This window comes from Spodoptera frugiperda, chromosome 2 (genome assembly GCF_023101765.2).
Source record: "Spodoptera frugiperda isolate SF20-4 chromosome 2, AGI-APGP_CSIRO_Sfru_2.0, whole genome shotgun sequence".
NCBI lineage: Eukaryota > Metazoa > Arthropoda > Insecta > Lepidoptera > Noctuidae > Spodoptera > Spodoptera frugiperda.
In genome coordinates, this window is record NC_064213.1 from 12310588 (window position 1) to 12332096 (window position 21509).

A 21509-nucleotide genomic window follows, 5' to 3' on the forward strand; every position below is an offset into this window, starting at 1 on the left:
CTTTGGTTGCAAAATGTTTAATGATGCATTTTTTTTTAAGGGGGTAAATCATATTATGACTTCTCCCGCCTTGGGGAGTGGGATTGTCAGACTCTTAGTGACTAAAAACTACCCCGTTTCTACTTCTGCCCTTCGAGCCGGACCACTAGGTAAACCGCAGCTCCGGATCAGGAGGCCTACTCTAATTCAACGAAAAGCAAAGTTTCGTCCAAAACTTCGCAACGTACTACAATTCCATTTATTGCACCCTTGCGTGAAAAAAATTTAACGAATGAAATAAAGATAAATATAAATAGGTTTTGATTTTAAATTAAAAAACGTTATTTTAAGTAATTTCCTTAGTAAATCAATAAAACCTACGGCCAAAGATTACACGAAACTTCGCATTCGAGAACCGGAGTAGCTCTACAGGCATCAGCTCTACTGGGCCCCATCAAAGTCAAAGTCAAAATCATTTAACTATTTCAAATAGACCAGGAAGGCACTTTTGAACGTGAAAGCAAATATAATAATTATATTATCTTTCTTCTATCTTTCTTGACGCATACAACTATGTGTTAAGTCAATGTACGGTACCAAAGAGAGAGATATTTATGTGTAGTAAAAGCTTGCATTTATTTGCATTGTAAATGTTTTCTTAAACTTGTTAAGGCGTCTAAGTGGAAATACTTGCGCAAGTTAATTGTGTTTTTAGTAGTTGTGGCTGTTGCAATGTTTTTCTTGTAACAAGCATACTAATGATGTTCACGGAGGCTGCTTATCTAATTTGTAAGGCTCTTGTTTGCATTTTTAGCTTATCTCCAGCTAATAGGGTTTTTCATCGTGTGCATAGGTATTTTGATCTCAGTGTGGGAAGAAAAGGATTGCGACGGCTGGAGTTTCTTGATCGTTCTTTTCTTTTCGAAGCTGCAATTCGGAATGAGCACATAGCTTCACTGACATTTATTTGTTGACGTTTCAAAATTAAGTACCTGATAATGGTTTAATTGAAAGAAATGGTTTCGACTTTGACTTACTTGTCATAAAAGGTCGGTGTTACTCGTACGAATAATTTAAGAACAATTGATTATTTGTACTGAACTCCACGAATTTGGTTGAAAGTATTAGATATTTTTTTTTACAAAGAGAACTCCCAATATTCCTAGGATATTTAATGAAAGTAACCAAAAATATTTTTCCTTTTGTTTAGCCATGTGTACAAAGGTAATAACAATTTCATAACTCAAAAAACACACAAAATATAATCGTTACTTACTCTTTTAGCAGTACGTGCCGTAAAGTTGATTTTTTATTGATAAGGCACGGATTCATTAGCGAAACGGCTAAGCCAGCCAGTTTATGCAAAAACATCCTTTTTTGTCATAGAGATTAAAGACCTTTCAGTAGATCACTTACTATAAACAGCTCAGTAAATAATAATTAATAAACATGGTAAATATCCCGTCATAAGTTCTAATAATAGTGTTTGTGACCATGTCAGTTTAAAAACTTATAGCTCAGTAAACTTATCAAAAATTCTAATTTTGTAATCTGTTATTCTTAACCTTATACCTAGTTCAAAGATCAAAGAGTTATCCAAAATTTGTCTAGTTTAAGATAATCTCTCAGATAAATTATGTTTATTTTCAGTTCAATTATGAATGTCGAGAGGTTAAAAGGGATTTGTTTCGTAAAGGTTTCTTGGTAATAGACAAAGGTGGGTGTAATCTGGAATGTTCCATGGACAATACAGTAACTCACTAACCATAGACACGAGCACCTTTACGTAAAGGTTAAGCGTAATAAAAAGGTTATGATTCAAATAGTTTTGCTCTATGCTCGTCCAATTCCATTTTCAAAAGAATTTTTGGCAAAAGTTTGACATAAATAACGTCTGTTTTTCTAGCTTTTGTACAACGAGCGTGCGTTTGAATGTAGAATGGTTTAGAGATATATTTTTATTTTTCTCTATTGGGTTACGGATTTTTGTTTTAATTTTGCAGTCTGACTTGTCTGCATTTAAAACAACATATTATTAGGTTATAATTCGTTTCAAGTAAATGACATTCAATTTCCACTGTTCTTCACTTTTGTCTACTTTGCCCAAAAATTTTAACTATTTATCACCACCTTCACTCTTCTAGCGGGTATCATAAATCGACTCTAAGTAATTGAGGACTACCCTACCTAGCGCCAGAACCGCGGAATATCTAGCGGGTTTACCGGGGCTCCGGCTCGAAAAACAAGAGTAGAAACGGGGATATTAAGTCAGTAACAATCTGACACTCCCTCTCGCTTCACCCAAGGCGGGAGAAGTTATTAAACAATTTGCCGCCCACAAAAGAAAAGATACAATATATACAAATAAATATAAACAAAGACGCCTCGTTGGCCGAGTGGTTGCAAGTGCGACTGCCGGGCAAGGGGTCTCGGGTTCGATTCCCGGGTCGTGCGAAGTACAACTGGAATTTTTTCGGCTTTTCCAAAATTTCTCAGTAGCACGGAGTCTGGAAATGTGCCTGGTATATGGCAATAGGTTCACCACCTATTCCATGGGACTTACAACATAACGTACATTGTACAGTGGCATTACGTGCCATAATGTGCACCTCTGCCTACCCTTTCGAGGATAAAAGGCGTGATGTTATAATAAAAATAAATATAAACATGGAGACCAATCTAAAAATACCATTAAAGTTACTACTTCTATAACTAAAAGTACAAGATGGAGTCTCCTCGAGTCATCTCCATCTAGTTATCTTAGAATCGATGTTCAAGATTAAAGTTACCGAGTCGAAACTGTATTGGAGTTGGAATAGTTCATTCAACTACTTCAAGTGATGAGATTAAGTCTTGTCTGTCTAATCCCGTTTATCCTATTATTAACTGTTATAAAGTTACAATTATAATAGCCATAGTTTCTCCAGAAATTACGTGAGAGTAGCTCTTATACGGTGTATTTCTGGTAACGTTTAGTGAACTGTTATAAGTTATTGGATTTTGATAACTGGTTCTTAGTAATTGAGTTTAGGAGTGGGAGTAAATACCTACGTCATTTCTACATATAAAATGTACTTAGAAGAGACGCCATGTGATATTTCAAATTCAAATCGATAATAATATAATTATGTTCGAAAGTATTTGTTCGAAAAAAATACGAATGTCTAATATTTTTAAATAATCTACAAGACGGACATTAAATAAAAATTAGTCATCTACTCTATTGCGGACGATCTCCAGTCCGCCTGGCGAATGTGGAGGTTATGATATATAGTATTTTATGTAAAGGTGGGCCATAGTCCACCAGTCCATTGGTGAGTCACAGATTGTTCATGATGGTGATGAGGACCTAAAATTCTATTGTTATTGTACTTAAATTCTTTTTTTTTTGTATGGAATAAGTCAGTAAACGAGCAGACGGCCCACCTGATGATAAGCAATCGCCGCCGCCCATGGACATTTGAAACACCAGAGGCGTTTCAAGTGCGTTGCCGGCCTTTTGGGGGTTAGGAATTTAAGGGTTGTTGGAGAATCAGGGATTAGGAAGGGAGGTAATTGGGCTTTCGGCAACCTCACCCACACAACGCAAGCGTTGTTTCACGTCGGTTTTCGGTGAGGCCGTGGCATCCCTCTGGTCAAGCCGGCCCATTCGTGGCGAAGCATGGGTGTCCCACACTTACGACGCATTCCAGTAATCTACCTATCGGTAGATTTGCCTACCAGAGGTAGAATTTTGACACATTTTGTATGGAGCTTATATCAAAATTCTACCTCTGGTAGGCAAATCTTACTTTAAAAAATACGTTCTTACCTCTGGACAAAGGTGACAGGTAATGGTAGTGCACACTGGCGCCCCCAGCTGAGCAGCCGGTGAGGGTGATGCTGTCAGGGTTGCCTCCAAACATGAGGATGTTGTTCTTGATCCAGTGCAGAGCGTACGACTGGTCCTTCAGACCCATGTTGCCTGGTGCGAACTCATCGCCTGTGCTCAAGAAACCTGGGGAGAAATGGAATGGTGATTTAATAATAGTGTTAATCGACTTTTTTGCAGCTATAAGGGGTTATAAGTATATAACCCTTTATAGCTGCAAGGAGACGCTTGCATAGTAAACTATGTACTTTACTTTACTGTCAAGTTTTAAGTTGATTTCAAAAAGGAGGTTTTTAGTTTGACGCGTATGTATGTGTTTGTGCGCGATTATCTCGCGTTTGCCTGAAGTGATTTTGATGCGGTTTTCAGCTTCGTATTCTTTAGACTTAGGATATGGTTTGTGGGATATTATCTGACTTAAAAAACGGAGGCGGTAAAGAAAATTGAAGGAGATCTCTTTTTTTTATTTTTATTTTCATCTGAATTTCAACACATTCTTTTGTGTAATAGTTAGATTACAACTGTTTTAATATCGTTTTTAAACATTGTATTACTCAATTAGAGTAACGTGGTTACCTCTTACTTACTGAATTTTCGAAAGATAGATTCTTACTATTACTATACGATACATTATGTCAATTATATGTAGGTACTAGCGGACCCGACAGACGTTGTCCTGTCTACACGTCTTTAATTTGAAAATTTTAAACTTTTTTTACTAAGCTAAAACATTCTGGACCTTTTTGATGAAAATTGTTATTCAAATGTTATGACAATATCTAACGTCATTAATATTTGACACTGCGATGGTAGCGCCGTCTGTCGGATCCAATGTAAAACATTCCAAAATCAACAACTACTAATAAATTAAAAACTAATTAAAAAAACATTGTCCAGCGGACAAAATTGTGAATCTAAACCATTCTCAGAACCCCTTGAACACACACAAAAAAGTTCATCAAAATCGGTCCACTCGTTTAAGAGAAGTTCAGTGACATACACACTTACAGAAGAATTATATATATAAAGATGTAAATAAAGGCCTAGCGACGACTCACACATTTCCACATTTCGTTATCTAGGTATATTCAACTGTCTGATTTTATGTTCGTTATCAAAGAAAAAAAAAACTATTCCACCTTGATATTTTTTTGTCTATGGAACTTAACTAGGCACATATTATAATGGCAATGAAGGCGTTCACTGTTAGAGCCTAACACGGAAGTACCATGCAAAAAGCAACCATACTGTAATTACACTAAAGTTTTTTTTCTATTAAGAACAAAAGTTTGTCGCTAGCTAATTATAGAAAACGTAACTCTCCAAATAATCGGAGCAAATAGTATCTTAGAACCTTGTTTTTGCCATTTTGTGAATAAAATATCTGATTTATCAAAGGGAATTATTTTGAGCCCTTTAAATGTGGTTCGTGGTAAAACGTGGGTGTTGAAAATAAGCTTTCTCAAATGTGAAGAAATAAGTAGGTTAGGTACCTACTTTCTATTTTCGTGTCGTCTGTCTTGTCACTAAATTCGACTAATCGAGTTTCAATTGAACAAAAGGTTTTTAGTTTGATCTTGTCTAAGTTCTTTTATGTAAAATAGTATAGACGTAGAACGCTTTGTGACAAGTAATCAGCAATTTTGCTGAAGATAAATTATTTTACGGGGACGTAAACGCAAGGGAGGTAGATTGCGGACTACCAGGTGAGTTTGGTGGGGCTCCGGTCTAAAGGCAGGAGTAGGAACGGGGTGGTTTTTAGTCAGTAAGAGTCTGACACTCTCTTATCTCGCCCAAAGTGGGAGAAATTATTGAATGTTTTACTATTTAAAAATATTTAAAAAAAACGGGAAGGTACATTACCTCTGTGTTATTTGAGACTATAGTTATGAAATATCTCTTCGTCATAGTTCATCTACCTAGATTTCCCGAAACCTGAACGGATTTCAGTGGAACTGAAAAAGGAATGAGGAATAGTATTTTTTTTTATATTGGTAAGATAGAATTTCTGGACTCCAGAATTATTCGAGGCCTAGGTATATACAAGAAGGAAATTTTGGAAGAATTGAAAGTGAAAAAATATGGTGTACAATAAAATGGTCACCTATTTTCTTTGCTTGACCTTTTGAAATATTTGACACATCCCAAAATACATTCCGTATGTGTGAATTCGTAGAAATCCCAATTTCCTGGTTGGAATTTAATCCCACATACAATGAAAATTGCTTTCTCTTTCCTAACTTTTTTCATTTATTGAAAATTGAATTTTAGCCCTATTTGTATGGAGCTTATGTCATCTATTTACGGATAGGATTTTGTATGCTGGATTTTAATAAATGTCATACAGTTATCAAGAGGCTTATCTATAAGCATGTAATCGGAAAGTAACCAGTACCCTACGAGTACCACAAGTAACCAGTCCCAGTATGAGTTTGCTTTACGTTTAACGAAATCGAAAACAGATCACGTTCGGCGCACTAATTGGTCGATTCATTCGAGCAGCCAATCAGAGCGCCCTCTGACACACACTCATAATCAAAATCTATGAAAGATTGATACAAAATGGGGTCCTATAAAAAAATCAGATCCTAACATTATATATGTATATTTTAATCATTATGTTTTTTGGTTTACTCACATAATTATTTGATAAGGAACTCGACTAGTTTCAAGTCATGCTAGAGGCTCATATTTATGAGTCAGCATCGTGTCGTGTGTCGCGGTAATGAGTGTAGTATGTCTCACGAATGTTATAATATAAATGTTAATATATATGTTTTGCAAAGGAAACCAATAATTATGATTAAATGCTAACAAAAGACGTACAGTAGCATTATGTTTGGAAGGTTTCCTGTTGTGTCGAGTGTTTGTTCCTTATGTAATTGGTTTTCGACCACCTTTGTCATTCAGGCGACCTTGGAGCGAGATAAGTTCTGTTTTTCTATTATATAAACGTGTATGAATATTGTTTTGTTCGTATGTTGAAGAGTGTGGTTACCTGAGAGGTTTCCTTTTGTGTTTGTTTGGAATATTGTGACTGCTTTCTTCGAAGGTCTACCTTTTATAGCAGATTTTTTTATGTCATAAAATTATTCCAAATAATCGTCGCTTGAAAGAAACGTTATGTGAATTAAGCTTTGCCAAAACTGCCCAAAGTATGCCTTGGTAAATTCGGCCATATAAACATCCGGCCAAGCAATGATTGTATAAAATGATTTTTATGCCATATACATATTCGTTTAAAGAAAATTATGCCAAGTGTGTTATGCCAAATAAATTTCGGAGCATCAAAATTCTGACAGATAGAGGGAACCCTTTCTTCGGAGTATTTTGTTGAAGATGGTTTAAGAAACGGACATTTGTACACTTTATAGTAAGTTTCCCAATTAGTTGTCGTGGTGGCTCGGAGGTTTAAGACGTCCGCTTCTCATGTATGAGAGTGCGAGTTCGAAACCTACCAATGACAAGTAACAATGTGACGATTTCCGAGTGATATGTACTTTCTAAGATTATTTAGACACCACTGACAAACGGTGAGGTATACTGGTCTTATAATTTCTATTATTATAAGTTTGAAATTCGCTAACCCGTATGAATGAGCCGCTGCTGCCGTTGAGCAAGTGTGATGATTAAAGCTCAAACCTTGTCCGTGCGAGAAGAGGCCTCTGGTTAGCAGTGGCGATTTATACCTAGTCTTAATCCTCCGGGCCAACACGACTATACCTAGACCTACATAAAGGACATTCTTACGTAGGTCTAGGTATAAATCCTATACTTACCTACATAATTGTTTACTCTCGCGCTATGTATGTATTATCTCGTGCCTGACCTCTCTATTATCAACAAGATGTTAACTATCAAGTTAAGCCCCCGTTTTACAGTTTACACTACAACTATCAAACACCTTGGAATATTGAGTTACTAAGACAAACCTCGTCTTTGTAAACACAGCTTAAGTAAATGTTTGTTTCAAATTCTGTATCAACGATCTCCAATATGGCCCCCAAGCGCTTTAGGTCAATTTCATTTTCCAAACTTTAATTTCATATTATAGCTAAAGCCTCATCCGTGCTAGGAACATTTGTCGAGCGACATGTGTCGAGAGACATCGGGCGATGTCGCCCTACATCGCCACACGTCGCCCCATGTCTTGTCTCCGTCCACATCAGGAGGTCTACTCTAATTCAACGAAAAACTAATTTTTGTTTGAAACTTCGCATTTCGTACTACAATTCCATTTATTGCGAACCTTTGTGAACAAAAATGAACGAATGAAATGAAGATAAATAAAATTAAATAGGTTTTGATATGAAATTTAAAATAAAACGTTAATTTAAGTAATTTTATTAGTAAATCAATAAAACCTACGGCCGAAGATTAAACGAAACTTCGTATTCGAGAACCGGAGTAGCCCTTTCAGTCAAACCTATTATGTCTCCGGAAGAGGTAGTGTTGAATAGTGCGGTTTATACAACGTGTAACAAAAAGGGGGTATACATATCAAGTGCACGGTTTCTAGATAACATAACAAACAATACGGGAAGGGTTTTTTAAACTCATGTTTTCATGGTACCAAGTTATGAATTTTCCAATCGCGCCGCCGCGCCAATCAAAATTAGGTAGGTACTAGGCGATCAGATTGACAGAACAAATGTTTCGTAATATTAGCGAGTGATCTCTGTAGTGTTGTGACACGTTTGTATGATTTGAAACCAATAACTATGCGATACCAAGTATTTGGTAGTAATTTTTTTTAAACGTATTTTAAGCTGAAACTTTGTGTAGAGATTCTATTCAACCTGTATTCATCAGGGCTTCTTGATGTATATGGGTATTTTGTTACACGTTGTATAATGATGAATGCATCAAGAACTAAAAAGAGAAGAGAAAAAAGTGAGAATGATCGTCTGACGTCGCCCGACATCGCCTGTTGTCACCCGGGATACATGTCGCTCAACAAATGTTAGTGTAGTAGTCCCCTAGTGGGGACGAGGCTTAACAGTTTTGCCCTAGATATGTAAGAACTAAATTGATATGCTTTTCCTAGAACTAAAGCCTTTTTTTTTTTTTTTTTTTTTGAGGGTGGAAAATCATCCAATGACTTCTCCCGCCTTGGGCGAGGCGAGAGGGAGTGTCAGACTCTTACTGACTAAAAACCACCCCGTTCCTACTCCTGCCCGTCGAGCCGGAGCCCCGGTAAACCCGCTAGGTAGTCCGCAGCTCCGGATTAGGCATCAGCCCTACTGGGCCCCATCTGTGGTGGTCTGATGGCTCTTTGAGGCGCGCGCAGAACGCGACGCGCCGCACGCACGGGTCTGGTTCTGGTCGGGCGGCGAGCTACCCTTGCTCACCGTCCGCAGACCCGCACTTACGGTGGCCGGAGATCGTCGCGCGATCCCCGACGCCCGGAAGAACTAAAGCCTATGTTAGCTTCTCAGAATTACACTGTACTATTAAAATAAAGGGTTCGTTTTCTAGAACTGTCGGGTTGATTTGGAAATTCCTTTTTGCTAGAGAGCGTTTCATGGAATTTCTAAATACCTCTCTAGTCACTAAAATGTCAGTAAAATGAAATAGTGGTATCACACATAGTTGTTTGGATGTTTGTCCGTCAATCAAGCTGAAACTACTGAAAGGATTTCGATGAAATTTGGTATACAGACAGGGTATAAGCTGATTTGGGATACATTTTATTTTACGGGGACACGGGTGAGGCTTCTGACAGAAGCTAGTAATTAATATGTAGTATACGGTATCAAAATGTGATTCAAGCAATTTTGAAGTTAAGATTATGTCAAAGTTATTCATTTAATTACTCATTTTAGCTCTTATTAGGTCGGCCAAAGTATTATTATTATACTTAGATTATAGCCAATCGAAAGCTAACTACATCTCTGCATAATTTTTGTACAATCTCTGGAATGGCTGGACCGATTTTGACGGGTCTTTTAATGAGAGGTAGCTGATGATATTAAGAAATAAACTTAGGCCACTTTGATTAGTCAAAAAGGCCTTAATCCATGCAAGCGGAACCGCATACATCAGCTAGTATTAATCATATAAATGTTACTGTATATTCCTTTCATCTGCCAGTGTCGGTATCGCCCACAAACACGTTGCCCCGTATAATATTCAATGTCTACTCAATAAATAAACGCCAGCCTTCAGATTGCGAATAACACTCGTATTCTTAATAGATTGTATCCTCTGTAACACATATGTTCATGGATATTTTTAGAAAAACACCTACTATGTAGTCAGTTTGTTTGTAAACTGAAAGGATCTATTTTCTAAGGATAATAGGTTAATGAAAGTTTATTTTTTGTCTGTTTTACATACGGGTACGTGTTAAATACAGACAAAAATTAGTCCGATTAGTGCTAATTTCTTTCACTTTATCGCCACTTAATCTTTTGACTAAATAAAATACAATATAGAATAGAGCCAGGTCACGTCCTCTATTTAATATTTTTAACATATTTTTCGAACAGTGGATTCCAAAAGTGATCAAAATTCTTATATATACAATATACAGGTTGTACAAGGAACGCTCCCAAACGCCGCAAACAGGAAAGTGTAAACGACGAGGTTTATTTTCAAAAAATTAGAGAATACGATGTTTATTTTATATAAGGATAGTTGTAATAAACTGATCAAGGCTGGTGTTCTATGAATAACACGAAAACGATTAAAGTAATAAAAACAAAAAATTCAATAATTATAGCGTTTTGCGGGAGTGATCCGTTTACATCCTGTATATTATATATTATAACTAGCCTCATCAAGTCATTATAGAGATTGATGTGTAATAGTGTTAAAATCATTTAACCTACCTAGAGGTCCAAGTCGGTAGTTCAGGGTCACCACCACCATATCCCAGTCCATAAGGTTGCTGGGGTTGTATATTCCCCCTTCACCGTACATGAAGGCTCCGCCGTGGATGAAGACCACGACTGGCAGGTTGGCGCCAGGGTTCATCTTCGGAGTATACACGTTCACGTACAAGCAGTTCTCGCTACCTGGTGGAGGAAGTAGATATGTTAAAATGTTGACTGCACGGTTGGCGCGATGGCTGGGTTACCGGCTGCCACGCAGCATGTAGGGGGTTCGATTCCCGCAAAAATCAACTGTTCATGGTGATCCACAAATTATTGTTTCATGTTTGGGTGTCATGTGTATGTGTGAATTTGTAAGTTGTAAATGCACCCATGACAGAGAAGAAATCTTAGTGTACTGATAAAACTACCATGTTTAATAAAGAATAACTCTGAACGGACTAAGATTTGGAACTTGGCGCCATTGTAACTTTTATTCAGCTCAAAATTACCTATACCTATAACACAAATGCATGAATTAAAAATGATTTTTTGCATTAACTCAGCAGGAATTTGATAGGTATGGATTACAGTTATTTTGCGATTACAGTGCAGTGTGTTTATCGCGGTAAACAGTTGCAGCTGCGGTAAACCAACTAAGTATTACTTAATTAAGTATTATTAATTTATATTACGAGTTGTATGGATAAAGAATTGTTGGCTTCCATTATTACAGAGATGAATGATACATCTATACCTACTCATAACGAGGGAGTCGTAATTAAACTTACTAAGGACAAACATACAAGTTCACATATGACACCCAGACTTGGAACAACAATTTGCGGATCACACAGCCATATCCCCCAATGATTCATTGTATTCTACAATTTGAACGAAGGTCGACTTGGGAGGGTGGCTAATGAAGGACTTGACTATATTTTAAGCGCGTATAATAATTAATCACAGAACTTGCTGTACACACAAAAAACTTTTACAATTTTGACCTCGTTAAACACCAGAGAATCTTAACATCGCCATTCACAAATCGGCGCTCAACTAACAACGCCATCTATTGGCAAAACATACGAACTAATTTTCAAATTAAGTAATATTTATGTGAACACAATTGATGAATTACAGGTTTCCGTATGTAATATACGTATACGGATACCACTGAAACCGGTTTCAGTAGACCCGAAACATCGTTTATTCGGCTGTAAATCAAAGCGGATAGCTTGCTGATTCAGGCTTGCAATATACGTAGCTTGGAGTCATACATTATCAGTGACATTTAAGGCTTTGCGACTAATATGCTATCTGCAAATCGAATGAGATATTGTATCATATACACTTGAGAACAGAGAAACGGAGCCATTAGCGTGTTTTCTTTTTGATTTCTTGATAAATATTTTCTGATACAAGTATTTTATTAATTGGTAACGTATGTTGTATGAAAGGCCATTTAATTGAGATTATTTTGTTGTGTAAAACAAAATATTCCAAATCAATATATCTTCGCAAGTAATTTGTTTCCGTAAGAAAATAAAAAATACGTGTCTAATATTTTAAATAATCTATTGTGTTAGGTACCTACGTGTGTCTATATAAACCCTACCCTATACTAAATAAAAGGTATGAATGTATGCTAGTGACCTTAAGTCACCTTAGGCCTGTAGACTAAGTGGAGTTTATTTTTATGGTCGTCTTCAAGTAAATTGTTTGGTATCCAATTGTCCGGAGTGCTGAGACAACGGTATCTCTTAATTTCGGGGTAGCATTCGCTAATTACAACGAATGGAACGAATATTGCCAAAGGTTTTTGTATATTTGTATGGAAATAGTACTGTGTCTTAAAAAGTATTTGTTAGAGCTACGCTGTACATTGACCTTTTTTTGTCATATGTGCGAACAATGAAATAACTGGGATCAGCATTTCTGAAAATTGTAAACTAATTAATTTAAAAAAAACAACGTCACGCCTTTCATGGTACTCGCAATTCCACTATACAATGTGGTGTACATTGTATCCTTTTCACCATTTGTGTTTTAAGTCCCATGTAAGAGGGGGTGAGTCTATGGCACAATTCCAGACTCCGTGCTACCATTGAGAAAATTTCGAAAAACCGAAAAAAAAAACTGCAATCCGTTGCCCGACACGGGAATCGAACCCGAGACCCGAGAGATTCTTAGATAGTATTACATCTTCAAGGTTAGATTTTATGTTTGCATTTTTTATAGCGCTCAGAAATCATCTTGCTTGTCCCTGATTATAAATAGAGATATAGGAGAGGATAAGCCACCATCAGAAAATCTAATAAAATAAATAAAATGTTGTTTACCTGTAATCTTCTTGACGAAGGGATCGTACTGCAGACACCCGGGCAGTGGCCTGGACGCGTCCCACACTCCAAGCCATGGCTTCAGCTGTTGTGGTTCCTGATAACAATAGAAAAATGATCTTAAAACTCAATTTTATCATACTATAATATACTGTATATTATAATTAATATAAAAATAAGTTGGGTTGTCCTTCCTGACGCCTTCCTTGAAAGGTCTCGGGCTCCGTGTGGTTTATAGCAAAGAAAATACAGAAAATATTTCAAAAGAAAAGCAGGAAAACAGGGAATATCATTGGTGGCGAAACGGAGTTCGCTGGGTTTGCTAGTAATTAAATTATAATACATGTGGATCATATTATCAAAGGCTAATGCTTAAAAATAAAAGATTTTCTGACACATTGCTACTTCGGAGCTGCGGACTACCTAGCGGGTTTACCGGGGCTCCGGCTCGAAAAGCAGGAGTAGGGACGGGGTGGTTTCTAGTTAGTAAAAATCTGAAACTCCCTCTCGCCGTGCCCAAGGCGAGAGAACTCATTAGATGATCTTCTCACTAAAGAAAAAATAAACACATCGCTACAGAAACAAAGGGTTTCTGATATGGGTAAAATAAGCAATTCCGCATCTATGTGGTAATTTATTTATAGAAAAACATATTATAACTTTTTGCCTGTCCTAAGGCTCGAACCCTCGTATCCCGCTGTCATTTACACAACTGTATACTGTAGCCTTACCTTCATATAATATTGTACATATACAATTATACAGCGTGTAACAAAATACCCATATACATCAAGAAGCACTGAAGAATATAGGTTGAATAGAATCTCTACACAAAGCTTCAGCTTAAAATACGTTTCAAAAAAAATTGGTACCAAATACTTGGTATCGCATGGTTCTTGATTTTAAATCATACAAACGTGTCACAATACTACAGGGGGTTATTCGCCAATTTACCTAATTTTGATTCGAAAAAACAATCATAACTTCGTTCCATGAAAACATGAGTTTAAAAAAAACCCGTATCATTTGTTATGTTCGTGTCCAGAAACCGTGCACTTGATATGTATACCCCGTTTTTGTTACACCGTGTATATTTTGCTATTGATCTCATGGTGTAGAACAATAACTAATAACAAAATGCGTATTCGAGAAAAGTCAGCCAATTAGAGGACACAGCTGCATGGCGCACGGACGAACAAACAAACAGACCAATCAATGGACGCGTGACCCGTAAGTAATTGGCATTCTGTCATGTATAGACGCAACAGCACGTCAAGCTATACCTTCGATTTTTTTAATGGAATTTTAACTTTAACATCAACGTGAAAAGGTTTGGAATAAATAGTTCCAGGTGTAGACTTTTGAATTTGAAATAAGGTGCCTTATGATTGCGCTTTTTATATGGAGAATTTTATTGAGGAATGCATCGTTTCAATTTTGTATGAGTACATTGAATTGTAGCATACCTAATGTAGAATTAGTGAAGAGTTTGTTGAGTAAGAAAATTGGCTGTATATGATATGTAGATAATTTTTATTTTATTTTATTTTATAAAGACGACAAACAGCAGTTGATATATTAAACAACACATACATGAAGAAATAAAAAAAAAGATTCAACAAATACACTACTCACGACGTTGTCACACACACAGACATATGTAAGTAGCAATAATAATGGGAGCAAACTTAAAGCTATCTACTATACAAAAATAACATGAATTTCAATTACAGAAATTCTCGGATGTTACACAGACTACATTGGATGATACACAGACTAGGTATGTATCTTATTTTATTTTTACCTAATGAATAGACCTATATCTACAAGGACATTTGGTCTCGTCTATGTTCAATCGTGCATTAAAATGTTTTTGATCAAATTATTTTGTTCAGATCGTTATGTTACGCTTTAAGTTACTTTTTATTTATTTTCCTAATATTTGTATGTTTCTTATATACTCTTGCTCGCCGCCCGCAGACCCGCACTATGTGAAACCATTACTTTAGAAATCTAGATTTCTAGAAAGATCTTTATTATTCCTAGTTGAAGGGTCAGTCACACGACATTAGTATTCCATCCTAATATATTCAATGTTCACTGGATTGGAACCAGAGTTATTAATGAGTATGATAACCTAGAGAGTTGAGAGGGAGCATGTACGATGTACGTGAATGTTCCAGTCTAGATATGGGGGAGTTTCGTCATACATTTTATCTTGCCAGTGTGTAAAATTACCTGTTTTTTGTTATTCTTATAGTCCCAGTGTACAATTGTAATGAAATATGTGTCAAGTAGTTTCTGCTAACGGCTTTGCTCGCGTTATTGTGGGATAAAAAGCCTATGTGTTATTCTAGACCATAATTTATCCCTGTTCCAAACATCTCAATCCTTTTATCCTAGCCGTTTTGACGTGAAGGAGTAACAAACATACAAACTTTCGCAATTTATTATATTAGTAGGATTGATAAGCACTAAGCATAATTTTATGTTGATTCCGTACATTTTTTTTGAGGGGGAATATCCCCAAAAGTCATCTCCTGCCTTAGACGAGGCGAAAAGGAGTGTCAGACTCTTACTGACTAAAAATCTAGTTCGCAGCTCCGGAAGATTCCGTACATAGGACAGTAAACAGTTTGACACTTCGAAACCATCCATATTTCTATATAATCCTTTGGTGTGAACTAACCCTAAGTAATGAAGAGTTGAGATAGTAACAGACATAAGGTCATTTGTCTAAGACTATTATTTGTGAAACTAAACTTAATAGTTCGTCAAACAACACTATGATGAAGTTTAACTTAAAAGACTCTGTTACCAAGTAAACATAGTGGGTCAAGCGGAAAATTAAGTAAACATTTGCTCTTTGTACTTCGAGACGTTTGGGCCTGAAATGTGGACGGTTGAGGATTTTTGTCTCCAAGTTGATGTCTGGCCAATATTACTTTACATAAAAAAACTTTGGGCTCTTTGCTATGGTTGATAAATTAGGCCTTTCCACTATAGATGTGCTATGCTACGTTGCTGTGGATGCGCTTGGCTTCCACCAAACATATTCATTGGTACGCATAGCTTAGCACTGGTGGAAACGGATTCAACTAAACTATGTTTTTTATAAAGTGGAAAATCACCCTAACCCAGCGGAGATTATAGTAAACCATTTTATGGAGAAAAAGGACAATTAATCAATGGTGTCTAAGAAGTTGTGAAATTACATTAAATGCTATTCAATAGATTTTGGTTAACATTTACTAATTTAGTTTTTCAGAACATTACAAAAATAAAAGAAAGTAGTCGTTGGCTTAATACAATTATGTTATCAGTAAATTAAGCATTACGAGACCTACACGACTCTTCTGTATACCTACAGACAAATATGAACCTATAACCTGATATACTTAAACCAGATTAATTATGTTTTGAGTCATTGAGGTCAAATCAATTAAGTAATAGATAAACCTTGTTTTTTTAACTGGTACATTGTGAACTTTGACTCTTTCACTCGAAACATTTGACTTTGAAATTATGGACTGTGCGGTTAGTGCGGTTGGTGTGCATTGTTTCCGAGAGAGGGGGAGGTGTGTGTGTGTGCGTGTGTGTATGAAAGAGAGAGAGAGAGAGGGAGAAACAGAGTTCCAGGTACCACTTCGCAGATGAAATGTAGTATTCGCGTAAAAGCCGTGCCTTTTCCCAGGTGGAGCCAATATATTCAAATTGCATAATGCAGATAGGCTTTACCTCCATTAATGACAGTGTTGATCTCTTAAACATAAATTAAACCAATTCATAATGAGAGTTTTATGAAATGAATCGGTTTTGCGGATTACAAATGTCGGCGAATTAGGTTATCATTTTCGATTATAATTACATTTGTTTGTTTATAATATAAACAGGGGTCACCCCTGATAACATACCGATATGTTTGTTCAAATAAATAAATATTACGTAGGTACAATGGTGGTCACATGCGTCTGACCACCACTAACTGCCTCACTCAGAGTGATTTAATGCTTACTTAAACTATTCCTTAGTAACGATTTTGTATGAAAAACAATTGCTAAGGATTGGGTTAAGTAACCGTTAAATGACTCTGAGTGCGCGAGTAAGTTAATATTTGCTTGCACCTGATGATCTCATCACTGGATCTCTGTTTTCCGGGCAGGGTTGGGCGCCAGCGCAGATAGCAGAACAACATTAAACGCACCACTGATTAAGGGATTAGTGTTGCGTCACTAATCTACGACGTTATCGATTTTTTTATTAGACGAGACATTTATGTTGTCTAAGTATTATTTATTTATTAGCAGATAAAAACATGCATAATTTTACAGCTTAAGCCGATACATTATACAGTTAAAATGATATAAAATACTTCACTTTATGTAATCACCTATTTGACAAAAAATCACAATAATTTTAATTACTTAAAACTATTATTTCAATTAATATTTTAGTGGGTTCAAGCTATAAAAAATTAAAATGATCAGGCGGATTTGCCCTTCACTGTACCTATGCATGATATTATGTAATCGTTAATTGGTCAGAGATAAATATACGAATACTGTAAAGTAAATGTTTCTATTACATTGGTATACCTTCTTTTGATCTTTATCCACAGAATTTGTACCGAAATTGGTTATTAATTTGGATCGTAACCCCTACACGGCTGCTTACAACATAAAGTTATATGAAACAAGAACAAGGGATTATCCTCGAAACCAATTATTTTATTAAATACCCCTAAAGACAAAAGATTAAAGGGTTTCCGAAAATAACGAAACGTTTTATGAAAGTATAATATTATATTCAAGTGGGCGCCATATTTAGGCAATCAAATGAAAATATATTACGGACAAAATGGCTTCTTTAACTGTTCATAAGTAAGTAGATGAGAAACAGATTAAATTGGTTAGCTTTGAAATGTTGACAGAGATTACTTCTAAGAATTTTAGGTAGTACGAGTAGGTAGGTTGGTGCTTAATTTGTTTTTAAGTCTGTTTCACGAGATTGACTTGACAGGGGCCAGGGAACCTTACTGCCGCACTCAAAGACATTTAATGATTACTCAAACTATTCCTTAGTAACGATTTTGTATCGAAAACAATTGCTAAGGACTGGGTAATGTAATCATTAAATTACTCTGAGTACGGCGGTTAAACTTTCAGGTCAAAATTAAGTCAAAGTCAAGTTTATTTGTTGACACTTGAAAAGTACCTACTTACTTATGGTTTTTAATTAAACCATAAATAGGTAATTTCTAATGCTGTCGTATTCGTTTTATCAAATATTGCAATTTACAGCTTAACTCATCTAGATTTTATTTTCTTAATAATATTTGACGTGTAAAAGTCCTCTTTTGTAGTGTACTTACAAAAAAATAAAATCATTTCTTTTCATTTCACAAAACTTTAACAAGAAATGCGAATAAACCATTACTTGTCCCGTGAAGAAAATGTCGTCGTGAAAATGTGTTATTTTTTAATCTTTTTTCCTTAACAACGGAATAAAATTCCCGGGAGAGCGATCTATTATGGGTACAACGTAACTGCACTCTACTTCAGTATTCCGAGACTCATTATTGATATAAATTGTAAGTAGAGCAGCCAACTCGACGTCTTTCTGGCTGCTCTATGAGAATCTACGACGTTGTTTTTGTTTTGAAAAATATTTAAATTAAACTTTGTTTGGGTGATTTTCCACCAAAGATGTGCTATGCTACGTTGTTGTGGATGCGTTTGGCATCCACTAGTCATATTCATTGGTACACATAGCTTAGTACTGGTGGCAACGCGTTCAATTAAGATATATTTTTATATGGAAAGATGCGTGCTATGGATGAGTGCTATCTAAAGAGCTCAGTACCTAATTAGTAAGTAAGTTAGTAAAGGATATTTCGAACATGCGGTAATTCGAAATAATGTAAGAGTCCCTTTAGTTTCGAATTAATAACTACTGATTCTGTACAAAGTTAATCCTTTATTTTCTTACCTGCTCATTAAGTAGCTGTGCTAATTTTGCATACAATTAAATTATAGTACATAGTAATTATACATATTATATATTAAACCAGTTAGGTCACTTACGTAGTCAAGTTGTTATTTATTCGAACGGAAAAATTGTAATGCAACACGTCATAATTTGATACCATAAGTGTGGAAGAGCCATGCTTCGGCACGAATGGGCCGGCTCGACCGGAGTGATACCACGGCCTCACAGAAAACCGACGTGAAACAACGATTGCGTTGGTTTTCGTTGTGTGAGTGCGGTTACCGGAGGCCTAATTACCCTCCATCCCAATCTTCCCAAATTCTCGATTCCCCAACAACTCTTTGTTTCTAACCGCCAAAAGATTGGCAATGCACCTGTAACGCCTCTAGAGTTTCGGGTGTTCATAGGCGGCGGCGATTGCTTACCATCAAGTGATCCGTCTGCTCGTTTACCGGGTTATATCATAAGAAACCTATGAAACGGGTCTCATATCATAATTGGTATAACAATTATTATAAACCTTATTTTCGAAGTCTTTCCAAAAAGGAATTGTATACTTATCGAGGTTTCGATTACTAGTGAAAACATTATTGATTTGAGTCTTAAACTGTAATAAGCGAAGATCAATTGTCGTGTAGCGGGTATACCATATTTTTAGATCTCATTTGTAGTTCAGTTGATAAACACGTGTTACTGTTCAACCAAGTCAGCCAATGAAATATAACACCTATATGTATTATTACATAAGTACGATTGTTGTTTGAAGCAAATGGAACCAACAAAGTATCCTCAACCCATTGTTCTTTACCCAAGTACATACGTTTGAATGTTATTTGAAAATACTTTACTGGTGTTTACGTAATAAACACTAATACAAAATATGTTTGTTAAAAAAGTGATTTTTTTCAACCAGTAATATTAAAATAGGAAAAGAATATTAAAATAGATAAATAAGTTTGGCGTTCCTTTACTCTGCCTACCTCCTATGGAGACAGGCGTAATTTTAGATATAGAATATAAATAGAAAATAAAGAATATAAGATATAAGATAATAATATAAGATATAATATAAGAATATAGAAAATAAAGATCTGACAGTTTAGTATTAATTATTCACGATTTCAATAGTGAAAAAAGATTTAATAGGGATGATGAAAAAAATAGTGAAAAAGGATTTAGTAGGGTAGGGTATGAAAATTATAAATTTTGGTTAGGTTAGTTGGGTAATGAAAAAATTTAGATAAAACGAATCAGTTTAGGAATGGGAGCAGATACGTCACGCGAGAATATTGATTTTAAATCTCGCGTATTTTCGAAAGTATTTGTTACCGTAAGAAAAGAAAAAGAACGCGTCTAATATTTTAATATAATTTACAAGACGGACATTAAAATAAAAATTAGTCATCTACCCTATTACCAAAAAGTTAAGCCTATATTTTTAATTAAAGCGGGTAAATGGGACAGTCGGTAATTAAAAAAAAAAAATTAAAATGACGTGATTGCTTCTGTGTTTGCAATTTCAAATTAAGAATTGAGATCTTTGTTGTAGTCATTTGTCTGACCATACTCTAATAATTCAACGAAAAACGAAGTTTCGTCCGAAACTTCGCAACTTTCGTACTACAATTCCATTTATTGCAAACTTTCGTGAACAAAAATGTACGAATGAAATGAAGATAAATAAAAAGGTTTTGATGTGATATTAAAAATGAAACGTTATTTTAAGTAATTTCATAAGTAAATCAATAAAACCTACGGCCGTAGATTAAACGAAACTTCATTCGAGAACCGGAGTAGCCCCACAGATTTGGTTTTATACTAAACATAGAATTGTTATAGAAGGGCCGACCTGAGCACGTGGTTTAACCTTGATATCAGCATGGCCGGTTATCTATGACATAGCTATGAGCTAATAAACTATGTTAGAATAAACATAGGTAATGTTAGTTGCCTTTTAAATCGATTACCACATTTGACTACTATTTCGACACCAGCAATTTATAGTACGCTAACTCGAAATATGGAAAAAACGTTTTTTTATGCCAAGTTGCTTAAAATGTGTGTTTACATACGTCATAAAAAAATTGAGAAGAAATATGCAAAAATAAGAAAGTTACAAATCTTATAAAACGCTAAGTAAAGGTACTTTTTGAAATCACTCGATTTATATTACGCCAACTATTAATAGCGGAGTGTGCGCGAGGATCACTTTGGTCAAAGTCCGTGCAACACTGCACTAACTCATAGTTAGCGTAGTTTAGTGCGTTCGTGTGTATACTTGTTCGTTTGTAAAATGAACGACTTAGCGAATTTTACATAGTAAATACTTATGTGTTAACGTATTAATTAGTTTATTAATGGTACGTTGACTATTCTTTTTGTAAGTAAGTACATGTTCTTTATAAAATATTGAAATATGCATCAGATGATTGATCATGCACTACGACCTCCCGTACTACACTACGCTAACATAAGTTAGACGTGTATAAGATGTAAAATTTTTTTTATTAATTA

At 35.6% G+C, this 21509-nt stretch overlaps 1 protein-coding gene across 1 annotated transcript in view; it reads right to left on the reverse strand.

Annotated features, from left to right (window-relative positions):
- LOC118269160 (venom carboxylesterase-6) overlaps positions 1-21509 on the reverse strand; it is a 30385-nt gene that overhangs the window by 7807 nt on the left and 1069 nt on the right. Inside the window, exons 2-4 of the mRNA XM_050700497.1 lie at positions 13008-13104; positions 10684-10869; positions 3791-3976 (exon numbers count right to left, since the gene is read on the reverse strand). Of these exons, the coding sequence (XP_050556454.1) occupies positions 3791-3976; positions 10684-10869; positions 13008-13104 (469 nt within the window). The remainder of the gene's footprint in view (positions 1-3790; positions 3977-10683; positions 10870-13007; positions 13105-21509) is intronic.